This window comes from Wolffia australiana, chromosome 3 (genome assembly GCF_029677425.1).
Source record: "Wolffia australiana isolate 7733 chromosome 3, ASM2967742v1".
In the NCBI taxonomy this organism is placed as follows: domain Eukaryota; kingdom Viridiplantae; phylum Streptophyta; class Magnoliopsida; order Alismatales; family Araceae; genus Wolffia; species Wolffia australiana.
In genome coordinates this window covers 3,005,696-3,017,500 of record NC_135837.1, presented here as the reverse complement: position 1 = coordinate 3,017,500, position 11,805 = coordinate 3,005,696, and the positions used below count along the sequence as shown (strand labels likewise).

The following is an 11,805-nucleotide window of genomic DNA, read 5'->3' as shown; positions in this document are numbered from 1 at the left end:
ATTTTGAATGCTGGATCTAGATTTTTTTTCTTTCTTGCTGACATTTTGTATTCTGATGGGTGCCCATTAAGGGCCGGCAACAGAAATACCATGCCTTGGGCTCAATAAGGGTGTGAACTCCCTAGAATGTACTAAATCAGGGAGTAGCCTATTATTTCCCTCTCCTTGTACCACTCTTACTCATGATTCTTGATCCTTATGAGAGATCTACTTTGTGGGACCATATCAATGGTATCAGAGCATTAACCTAGGTACGAGGTAATGAATGAAGAACAAAAAATGTTTTTTGGAGGATTGGCACATGTCTGAAGAGGAATTTAGAGACAGAATGATGCAGATGTTGCTAGGAATGTTGGCAAAGTTGGATTTGATCAGGGATTCGGAGAATTAAGATCTATCTTTGCTATGAATATTCTGAAGAGGGAGGCCATGGAGCAAAAAGCTTCTACGGCTGAATGGTTGACAGGGGTATGTTATGAGCTTGGCTATACAGGAAATTGATAACCGCTTGATCAGTATGATATGATGAACAGGAAGTGTAGGAAGAGTCAGCTGGATCGACCTTCTCCTGAAGATTGTTGAGGACCCACTGGATCGGTCTCTCTTCTTGTTGACGACGCAGGGGTATCTTCAACTTCCCGGCCAACCACTTGAAAAAAATGACCATCCTCCTCCTGACAGCTCCCCTCCCTTTATTTATAGCAAGCAACTCCCATTCAACTTTAAAATATGGCACATGCGGGATGTCAGCACCTTCTCTTGGTCACTTGATAGATCCTTAGAGGAATCTTATCGGGGTCGGCACACAACTGTCTTCAAGAAAGATATGCAGTGTCATCTCTGGCTGCCATGTTGTAATCGCTTGCTCCAGCAGCCATTGTCTCTGTTGCAGAGATCTCTCACCACATTTTCTGTGGACACCGTCATTGCCAGTGGATCTACCACTGACAGAATAATGCCCCGTCAGGCGCAGCCTCTTCTGGCACAACTCCAACCCCAAAAACTGCAGACAATGTTGGTGCAATTGTGCTTGTTAGAGCTGTAACTGTAGCCCCAGCTGCAGCGTCTTCCACACTGTCCACATTGACCACCTCAGCATTGTCATGGCAAATCCGCCACCATGCCAACCCACAACGCTCCTGCCATTGCATGCAGAAAGGGGAAAGGATGTCACAAACTCTAACTTTGTTCTCCCCCTCTTTTGGGATTGACTGGCCAATCAGACGAGATCTAAAACCTTCAAGCCTCCACAAGAAAGCCATTCAAAGTTGGTCTGCCTCATGGGACCCAACCACAGGCCAAAAGCAGTTTCCCAGGCCACCCTGGCATAAACTGCCATGATCCAGCTCCATAGGCCAATTTTGGTCCAGCCAGGGTCCAACCTGCAAGCTGATAAGATCCTCGATACCGCCACCACTTAAAAAGCAAAAATATCCGAAGAATACTCCCGGAAAAGAGTTCTCTTGTAGTACACTGATCCCTTGGATCAACAAACAAACAAGAATGATATACGAGGACAGATGTTGGCAGAGTGGAGAAGTGGAAAGGGAAACTGAGGAGCAAGTCTGGATCGGCAAATGTTCATCCAGCGAAGAGGATCTCCCACTGGCCACAAACTGTAAATGTGATTCCTATCTTCAAAAGAAAAGACAATGCCCCATTTCTTGATCCCGATCTTTATTTTTAGACATCTTTGTCCCTGCCCTCTGTTGCTTTATTCAAATACTTGTGCCTTAGTAAGTCGCACATGTGATGACCTTTCTCTGTTTCTTTCTTTGATAGGTCTCATTAAGGCTCTTATCACGATCCAGCTTAGATACTACCACAATCTCACTGTGGTCCACCTGTGGCCGACCCCACAGCCCAGTCATGACCCGTCAGTGGACCCAAGGCAGCCGAGTCTATTGCCCAACCTGTGGTTGGTCCACATCCCATGACAAACTGATACGACTTGCAGTATCAATGAATATTTCTCGACTTAGAACTCACGAAATCATCAGGAACTCACCAAGGTACATTCCACGTTGAATAGAGAGAAGATGAGATGAGAAGAAAATATAGAAGGTAGCTCGCCAGGCGCTTCCTCCCTGCAGGCATGTTCCTGCTGCTCCAGCCTTTCTGGCGGTCGTAACCGTCAGCCTCCATATTCAAGAAATGCCTGAGTCCCCCTCCAGCAAAGGTTAGCTCTTATTTTATACTGGTTCACATGTGCGAGGACTCGCATATGTGTTCTGGTTGGATAATTCATCTTGTAAAGAACATATCACAAACTAGCTTGGGGACAAGCTGGCAAGGGAAGAAGCGATAGTAGTTTATTGAGGGAGGGAAAAAACATATCTTGGGTTGAAATTGGTATAAATACCACAGAATGTGTGGACTCAGCGAGCAATCAATCATTCCCTCTCTCTCTAACTCCATTACTCTTGTTTTTTATTTTATTGTTTTGAAGAAACTCATGTTATTTCTCCTTTCAATAGATGTTCATTATGTGATTGTATAGTGTTTACAGTATGAAAGCAACCCCCATAAAGTGGGCCAATTAGAAAAGTATATTCTACGCCTATCATTTTCTGTTCTGGTGCTAAGAATATGCTTGTGTGGGAGAGATTTACGTGAAAGAATATTTTTTTTTGCATTATTTAACATTGAATACAACATCCACATTGCGATATGGCCAATATATGGTGCCATATTTGTGTGATCAATCTGTGCTAGTATCTGTGCCGAGGAACCATGTATTATGTTGCATTGAGCACCATAGAAAAATGTGCTAGTTTTACCTTCGTTACACACTCACTTTTGAGTCCATCTATTGAAATAAATTTAAAACTGTTTTATCCCTATTTATTTACTCATGTGCATCATATACCGGGTTTCTAGCCAGCATCAACATTCTTACTATTGCTTATTCTCTTGCAGACGTGTACGAAACTCAACGACAAAATTGGCAGCCAAGCATACCGGCACCAAGTCAACATGTCACAAAGATTCCCCCTTCATCCTTATCCTCACGGCCACCAGTCTCACCAGTGCATCCATTACCCTCACAATTGCAAATCTCAACACAGCGTCCTCCATCCACATGTGTCATAAATGGGAGTGTTGGATCTTCAATAGAATCTGAACAACCACTCCTTTTTTCACCATCTCCTGCTGTATCCGTGGGCATATCAAAAAGCAACTTCACGTATGAGGATTTAGTGGTTGCAACAGATGGTTTTTCAGATGCCAATCTTCTGGGACAGGGTGGCTTTGGATATGTTCACCGGGGAATTCTCCCAAATGGTAAAGAAGTTGCAGTGAAGCAGTTGAAGGTAGGTAGTGGGCAAGGTGAACGGGAATTCCAGGCAGAGGTTGAGATCATCAGTCGTGTGCATCATAGACACTTGGTTTCACTGGTTGGTTTTTGCATTCAAGGGGGGAAAAGGTTGCTTGTTTACGAATATGTCCCGAATAACACCTTAGAGTTTCATTTGCATGGTGATTGTTATTTTCCCCTCTTATTGGTTTTTCTTTTTACAATTCATTGGGATTCAGGTAGCAGTCACATTCAATGTATTAAACTCTATTTATTTCAAATCAGGAAAAGGTAGGCCTGTGATGGAGTGGTCAACCAGAATGAGGATTGCTCTCGGTTCAGCGAAGGGATTGGCTTACCTTCATGAGGACTGTGAGTTCTGATTCCAGTCTTTCTGTTAATTCGTTTGTCTTTGTCTATTTATTGGATCTATTATTCTGGTGCTATAGAAGATAAGTTTTTTGATATTTGCTTCTCCGTAGGCCATCCCAGGATTATCCATAGAGATATCAAGGCATCGAACATTCTTCTAGACTACAAGTTTGAGGCAAAGGTACTTTCCCCAGTCAGTTAATACTGTTAATGTGTTATGGGTACTGGATATTTTAGCATAAGTATCAAAAACATTGAACATGCTTCTGTTTTTGTTTGTCTGCAGAGCTTGACCCATTCAACTCTTTTTTTCAGGTTGCTGATTTTGGACTGGCAAAGAGTACTTCCGATGCAAACACTCATGTCTCGACTCGAGTGATGGGAACTTTTGGGTATTTCATCACTACCTTTTGTTGCCATCCTTTGGGCAGTTTAATAACATTCAAACTTTCTCCACTGAACTACCTTGATCTCCCCCATCAGATTTATTGATATCCGTTGAATACCTATTCTTCAGGCTGCCTTCTTGCTGTTTGATCATATCTCCTTCATCTACTTGTACTTAAGTGGATTTAAGTGTCTGACTCATTCTACTACATTCCATGAACCGCCAGTCTACTACTCATAGGGATACTAATTAATGAAAATAGAAAACCCATTTTCATGGGAATATTGGTCTGCATATTCTTTTGTAGCTAAGCAAGCACAGCTATTACTTCCAGGTATCTGGCCCCAGAGTACGCGGCAAGTGGAAAACTCACTGAGAAATCAGATGTGTTCTCTTTTGGGGTGATGCTCCTAGAATTGATCACAGGGCGTCGGCCAATTGGCATCCCCAACACATTTATGAATGATAGCCTAGTTGATTGGGTCAGTCTATGTTTGCAATTTCTCTATTTTAATTGGTTTTTATTATGTGAACGGACTCAAAGGCTGATCCTAACCTCAGGCGAGGCCTCTTCTGACACGGGCGCTCGAAGATGGGCATTATGAGGCCCTTGTGGATCCCCGTCTAGACGGCAACTACAATCCTGATGAGATGACTCGATTGATTGCCTGTGCTGCTGCTTCCGTTCGCCATTCAGCCCGACGTCGCCCTCGTGTGAGCCAGGTATCTCATACTCTCATCAATAAACACCCCAGGGAGGTCTATCAGAGGCAACATAGCTTGATGTCTGATCATGTGAGTCATAATCTTGCACGTGATTAGTCACAATAAAAGGATAAATAAAGAAAGTAATGGTATGTGATATGATTCCCGTCGAAAGATATCGATTTGCTCCTCAGTCTCTCAAGAATAAGAATCCAAAATACCGAGAAGAAGAATTACCAAACTGACGAGGCTTCTGAGTTCACAAGAAGAATGAAGTCCAATACACGTAGATCCAAATCCAGGAGAAGGAAAGGGAGGAGAAATCAAGAAACAATTGAGATAGAAGAGGAGTTCGTCGACAGGGCGGATCGCTCCCGTCGCCACGGAGGAGAGTATCTCCCCCTCCCGGAACTGTCAACGACTTTTCAAGAAGTCGCTTTGACGCTTCCCTTCCCCTTATTTATAGGCAGGGTCTTCCTTACTGGTCGCTCTGTCGTTGATCCGACATGGCAGTGGGGCTTCTCCTTTTCTTTCTTCTTTTTTCCATGTAAGTACGGGGTATACCTGTATCAGTATGTTGCAGAATGGAATCAGGTATTGGCTGGGCCAGTGATACAGTTATTTGGTAATGGGGAAGGAGTTTCTTGGACTTCTTTCATATTACATGATTATCACTAAATACTGAATTTATATATTAGTCATTGTGTTCATGATGCCCTTATCATTGATATCAGCTATGGTACTTGGCACCTTGCACAAGGTCATCAGTCTTGGCAATGTGGATTTTATGGAGGAAAAGCCTGAAAGTTTGGTCCAAGATAATAGGCCAATGGTCGAGCAGCAATGACAAGGATTATTCTCCTCAACTGATACTACAACTGGAGTGTCTGGACAGATTATTCTCCTCACATCCAGCACCAAGAGTTACAGAAGAGACACTGTTACGATTCCCATGGAGATCTAACAAAATCAAGAAATGGGACAAGGGGTGGAGTGGAGAATGGGAGAGATGGAAGAGGTAAGAGAGAAGAAGAAAGAACGATAGGTGAACAAACTCTCAAGAACCTCCGAATCGGGAGTTCTTGCCCTCACGAAAGCCGGATACAGCTACTCGTGCCAAGAAACCACAAGTTGATCTTTCATCAAAAGTCCCTCTAATGACCTTACAAGGGGGTATTTATAACCCTACGATTTCAAGAATCGGTTATCTCATCAGGACTCTAACTGACACTGATTAAGTGTCAACATCCACTAGATTTGGAGCTGGTCAGATCTAATAAATCAAGTCATAAGAATGACTGATATCTATCTACCCAAGAAAAAGGGAAAGGATGACTCAGACGAGCTGAGAGGTACTAAATTGTTGCATCTTGATAGGGAATCTCTTGATTGGTACTAATTTGTTGAAGAACGATTTCCATCTGGTGTTTGGAGAGAGTTTCAGAATCAAATTTGATATGCCGTTTGGTTTTTCACCAGAGAATGGTGGTCATTTTTTCCCACAAGAAATTTGCATCATTTGGGACTGAAATACAGGTGGTTGTTGTCAAGCAATTCCAAGAAACAATTCAGGTGAGGGTCATGTTCCTCCGGGGTTCAACTATTAGCAAGAATGTCATCGATAAAGACCGGATTAAATTTTCTGAGATATGGGCTTAAAATAGGGTTTATAGGAGCTTGAAAGTGGCAGGTGCATTAGTCAGTTCAAAAGCCATGACAACAAATTCAAAATGGACATGGTGTGTCTTGAAAGCAATCTTGTGAATATCATTTTCAAGCATTCAGATTTAGTAATAGCAGATATTGAAATCCAATTTTGTGAATACTTTTGCTCTGTGAAATTATTCAAATAACACAGCCATGATAGGAATGATTATCATAGTTCTGATTAGGGAACGATTGTCAATGCACACTCTCCATCCATCATCCTTTTTCTGAACTAATGAGGCCGAGCTGGAAAAAGGGCTTTAGGAATGCCTGATAATTTTCGAGTCTAGAAGTCTTATACCAAGATCTCCAGTTTGTTCTTGTATGAGTCGGAGTAATGGTGAGGTTGTAGATTGATGGGCTTTGGTTCCATGCATTAGGTGATTTTGATGTTTAAAGGTTCTTTTGGATGGTAAGCTTCGAGACAATCATAAAAAAAGGGGTATCTGTGCTGGAATTAAGTGACAGATGCCAATAGTTCAAGATGGAATGCTGTGGCCTTGGAAGGGTCACATGCTCATTAGAGCATGGGGAATTAAAGCTTACAATCATTACTGGGCATATTGGGCAGAATTGTAAATTGGATGGAGGAACTCTGGGCAGTTTTTATTTAATACAAACACCCTTGCCATAATACCTTAAAGATGAATACTTGTTGAGAAACCATTCTAAAGATTTGAGCCAAGGAATTCCCAGTATTATGTCCATATCTTCTATAGGTAGCAGTAGAAAGTTTTAAGTACAACTGAGACCCTGTCATACAAGTTGATTCTTCTCCAAGACCTACCGACAGAATGAATATGAAAGCAATTGAAGTAGCGACAGATGCGTATTAATTCAGCACTTGAGAGGCCACTAACCTGATTCTATAAGTAGCTCAACAATGGCGAAGGCAAGAATATTACGAAGTCTTTTCAAGAATTGCTGTTGTAAAGCAACCACAGGGCTGCTCAGCAGGATAAGGCCTGCCAACCAGGAGGGGGGATCTTCACCAGGAAATTTCCATTATCCTACATCTCTTTGTCATTCTTGTTAACCAATCTCTCTCATTCATTCTTAATCAGGATCTCTCTGTTTGGATGTTCTTGAACTGTTACACATTTCTCGATACATAATTGGCATTGTCGTCTTGGATCAAATCGCTATTTATGATCTGATCATATCACCCTGCAAGTATATGGAGACATCCAGGCATGTTTCACTGGAAAATTGCATTTTGGTAGATGGACGATCTTTCCACCTCCAAACGCTTGTCGACAAGAGTAGAGATCAACAAATCCAAGAAGGAGAAACAGAATAACATTACTTCTCGATTATTCACAGTCAGTTCCCTTGTACCCCTTATGTACTGGGATACAAAGGAGTTACATGTAACGGTAACATATGAAAGGAAATAACAAAAAAAGAAATGTCAATATAGGAAAATCAAATAAAGGAGATGGTTAGCTGACTCCCCCTCTCAAGCTGGTAGGTAGATGCTTGTAACTCCCCGCTTGGATATCAGCTTCTGAAATGTAGTCCCGGGGACACCTTTGGTGAGAAGACCTTTGGTGAGAAGATCTGCAACTTGGTCGGCAGTTGGTACATACTTCAGCTTGACTAACTTTTGATCCACCTTTTCCTTGATGAAGTTTCGATCAATTTCAATATGTTTTGTCATGTCGTGTTGTACAGGGTTATGAGCTATATCTATAGCCCATTTACTATCACAATAGAGCATAATTGTTGTATCTAGTGGATTCTCTAGCACATGGAGATCTGTAAGGACAATCTGTAATCACAACTTACAAATGCCTTGAGTGAGATCTCGAAATTCAGCTTCAGCACTAGATAGATCAACCACCAGCTGTTTCTTACTTTTCTAGGTCACCAAATTTCCGCCAAGGAATCTACAATATCCTGTGGTTGACCAATGATCAATAAGTAATCCCCCATAATTTGAGTCTGTATAGATTTCCAGATTTGTCCGACTGCCCTTTTTGTACAATAGACCATGGCCTGATGCATCCTTCAGATACGACAATATTCTGTAAGCTGCCTGCATTTGTTGTTCTACAGGGCTGTGCATAAATTGACTTAGAAGTTCAATGGCAAAGGCAATATCTGGTACTCTTCACTTAAGCCCAGCTTAATATTAGATTTGAGTGGTGTTACAGCTGGCTTGCAAGCACTCATCCCTGTCTCCAGCAACAGGTCCAAAATATACTTCTGTGTGAGATGAAAATACCCTCATTTGAGTATGCAACTTCAATACCCAAAAACTTAATTTCAAACACCTCTGACTAGCGAACTCCCAACTGCCTTGTTTCTTCTTCATCATCACCAGTAATGATTACGTCATCTGCATAAACCAGAAGGACTGCATGGGAATGCCCAGGACCCGTTGTCTGCAGGAAGTGTCGAAAGACAGGACATAGACAATCAAATTGCAGAGAAAGAAAAGAAGAAAAAACTGCCACGAAGGACAACGGGAATCAACGGACAAATTACAAGTATACCAAAAGCCCAGAGAGCAGACGAAGACTGGAGGTAGATGAAACCATTAGCAGAAGATGTTTAATAGTAGTCCTGAAAGGAGCCCCAGGCTTGGAGGAAGTGAGACAAGATCTATGGGAGAAGTGTCCGAGTCTAGATAGGGCAGAACTATGGGCCCTGGATAACAGACAACTATTCATCCGCGGAGTCTCAATGGCGGCTTACATCAGAGTCAATGGCTGGACGCAACAGCTTAATGGTCAGGTGGAGCTGCAATGGCGATGAGTACTCCCGATAGATGGTGCACCTAAGAAGGTGCGGGCTACAACTATACTAGAGGCTCGAGATATTCCTGTGGGTTATAGAATCAGGCCGGCGCTGGAGGCGATGATCAGATCATTCAGCAGACTACGTCATATCATCTCAACTGGACTTGTGTCTGGAGACCCTAATTGTGTGATAATGGAAGTGGAGAGGCTCAAGGGGGCCGTGACCCCCCCCGTGGTTAGACTAAGGGGTCCAGAGGGGTCTCTTGAGGTCAAGCTAGCAACACGGACGCCGCCACCGCCACCAACGAGGAACAAGAACGGAAGAGACTGGAGCTGGCAACGAGGAACACACACCACAACTGAGCAATTTCATAACAGTAGAGGAAGAGAACACCCAAGAAAGCTGTGACCAAAATAGCAAGCGGCATTCTCAAGGGGAAGGGACTGGGCAATGGGGCAACAATATAGCAGGATCGAAACCAAGGGGGGACACCGCCAGGCAGAACACAACCAAAGGAGCTCATCAAGGTGAAAAAGAGGCAAATACTGGAAACAAGGAGCATGTGTCAGACAGGGAGACAGTACGAAGATTGAAGAAAGGGCGAAGAAAAAACAACCATCACAAGCCAGAATCCTCCACTCAAAACTGCAGTACAGGATGCAAAGAAACAGGAAGCAAAGGTGAGTAAGGAAGTCGAAGGACAACAACCGCTAAGGATAGAAAAAGGAGGAATCTCGGGAACTAATAGTCTATAAACGAAAGAAGACAGCAATGAAGACTGATCGGGAAGTTTTGAAGTGGATGAAGGCTGGAAAATGTGTCAGAATGAAACTCATAGCAGGGGAAAAGATGAAGAGCAACACAAAGAATAAAGCGCAGATGTTAATTTCGAACTCGCGAGCACCAAATGTGGAGGTACCTGCAATGGAAACGGCTGATATGGTGAAAGGAATCAATGAAGGAGATGAAGACCCATTACTGAGCAAACATATAGAAGAGGTGGCTGTGGAAGTGGGACTGCAACGCACCCAGGAGGGAGCAAGGGGACCCAACGGTCATCCATGAAATGTATATCATGGAATGTCCGAGGACTTCGTGATGAGCGGAGAAGAGGGATAATTAGAAGCCACCTGATGGAATACGGGGCCACAGTGGTGTGTTTGCAGGAAACGATGTTGGAAAGTTGTGATGCCAGAGTATGGAACACTGTGGGCCAAGGATTTCTGGAGGATTTCTGCAGTTGGACGATCTGGCGGGGTGGTGGTAGCTTGGAACAATACGGTGTTCTCTAAAGTGGAGACCTGGTCAGATGAAGTGACAGCAGCAGTCAAACTAAGAAAAATCAGTGATGACTTTGAGATGGTAATTGTTTCAGTGTATGGGTCGGCACAAGCCGCAAGGAGTGGACTATGGGGGAAGATGACAGAGGTGGTCTCCAACTTTCAAGGATCGCCCATGCTGTTCGGGGGCGACTTCAATGTGACATTAAAGGCAGACGGTCCGCCAAATGGCAGGGGAGGGAAAGACGACGACTCGTCGAACTTCTGGTCATTCATAGCAGAAGCAGAACTACAAGAAATGGGACCAGTGGACTGTGTTTATACATGGAGGAGCACGACAGATGGAGGGAGGAAATCAAGACTAGACAGATTTCTATGCTCAGTCGAGGTAGCTGAAAAGTTCCCAAATGCAGATGTGAGATCACTGCCAAGACCACTTTCAGATCATACTCCCATCGTGTGGGCGACTAATGAAACATTCAGGCGCTCCACATATTTCAAGCTGGATAAATCGTAGTTCCTCGAAGGTAATTTCAGAGAGGAGATAGCGCAAGCGTGGGCCGCAAGCCAAAGAACAGGGTCGGATATAGAGACTATGGCTGAAAAATCGAAGGAGCTACGACAACATTTGATGAGATATCGGAAACAAGTTTGGGATAAACGAAAAAAAATGAGGAATGATGCCCTATCCAGAATAAAGGAACTGGATGAGTTGGAAGACACCAGAAATCTAGAGGGAGATGAAGCCCAAGAACGTAAGAGATGGCAATGTGTGGTGGCAGAGGAGGACAAGAAATTGGAGATGGACTGGAGGCAGAGATCAAGGCAATTGTGTCTTCGTGCCGGTGACGCGAACACGAGATACTTTCATCTGGTGGCAAATGGCAGGAGACGTAGAAATCAAATATTACAAATAAAAGTGGGGCAACGGGTATACACTAGAGCGAAGACAGTGGGACAAGCCATTGCAGACCATTTTCGTTCCTTCTCCAAAAAGGGGAAACGAAACAGATGGAAGTGGTGTGGAAGGGGGGCCAAGATGGTGAGCCGTGAACATCAATCGGAATTGATTCGGCCATTTTCAGAAGCGGAGGTTAAGGCGGAAATTAAGGGGCTAAACTAGGAGGGAGCTCCAGGACCAGATGGCATCCCAGTATTTTTTTACAGCGAGTGCTGGGATCTGGTTGGTATGGAGGTGATGGCCACAACTGCTGAATTTCGAGAAGGTCAAGGAAGCATGGAGAAAATCAATAGATCACATATTTTTCTCTTGCCAAAATGTCAAGGGGCATATAGAATTGAGGATTTTC

At 43.4% G+C, this 11,805-nt stretch overlaps 1 protein-coding gene across 3 annotated transcripts in view; it reads left to right on the top strand.

The window, feature by feature from the left end:
* Positions 1-11,805, top strand: part of LOC144700629 (proline-rich receptor-like protein kinase PERK1) — a 36,631-nt gene that overhangs the window by 968 nt on the left and 23,858 nt on the right. For all 3 annotated transcript variants that reach the window (XR_013580806.1, XR_013580805.1, XM_078572074.1), the window contains exons 2-7: positions 2,920-3,480; positions 3,584-3,670; positions 3,781-3,851; positions 3,986-4,062; positions 4,393-4,540; positions 4,620-4,781. Coding sequence is in view for 1 of the 3 variants with exons in the window: in XM_078572074.1 (XP_078428200.1) it covers positions 2,920-3,480; positions 3,584-3,670; positions 3,781-3,851; positions 3,986-4,062; positions 4,393-4,540; positions 4,620-4,781 (1,106 nt within the window). In the remaining 2 variants the exon portion in view is untranslated. The remainder of the gene's footprint in view (positions 1-2,919; positions 3,481-3,583; positions 3,671-3,780; positions 3,852-3,985; positions 4,063-4,392; positions 4,541-4,619; positions 4,782-11,805) is intronic.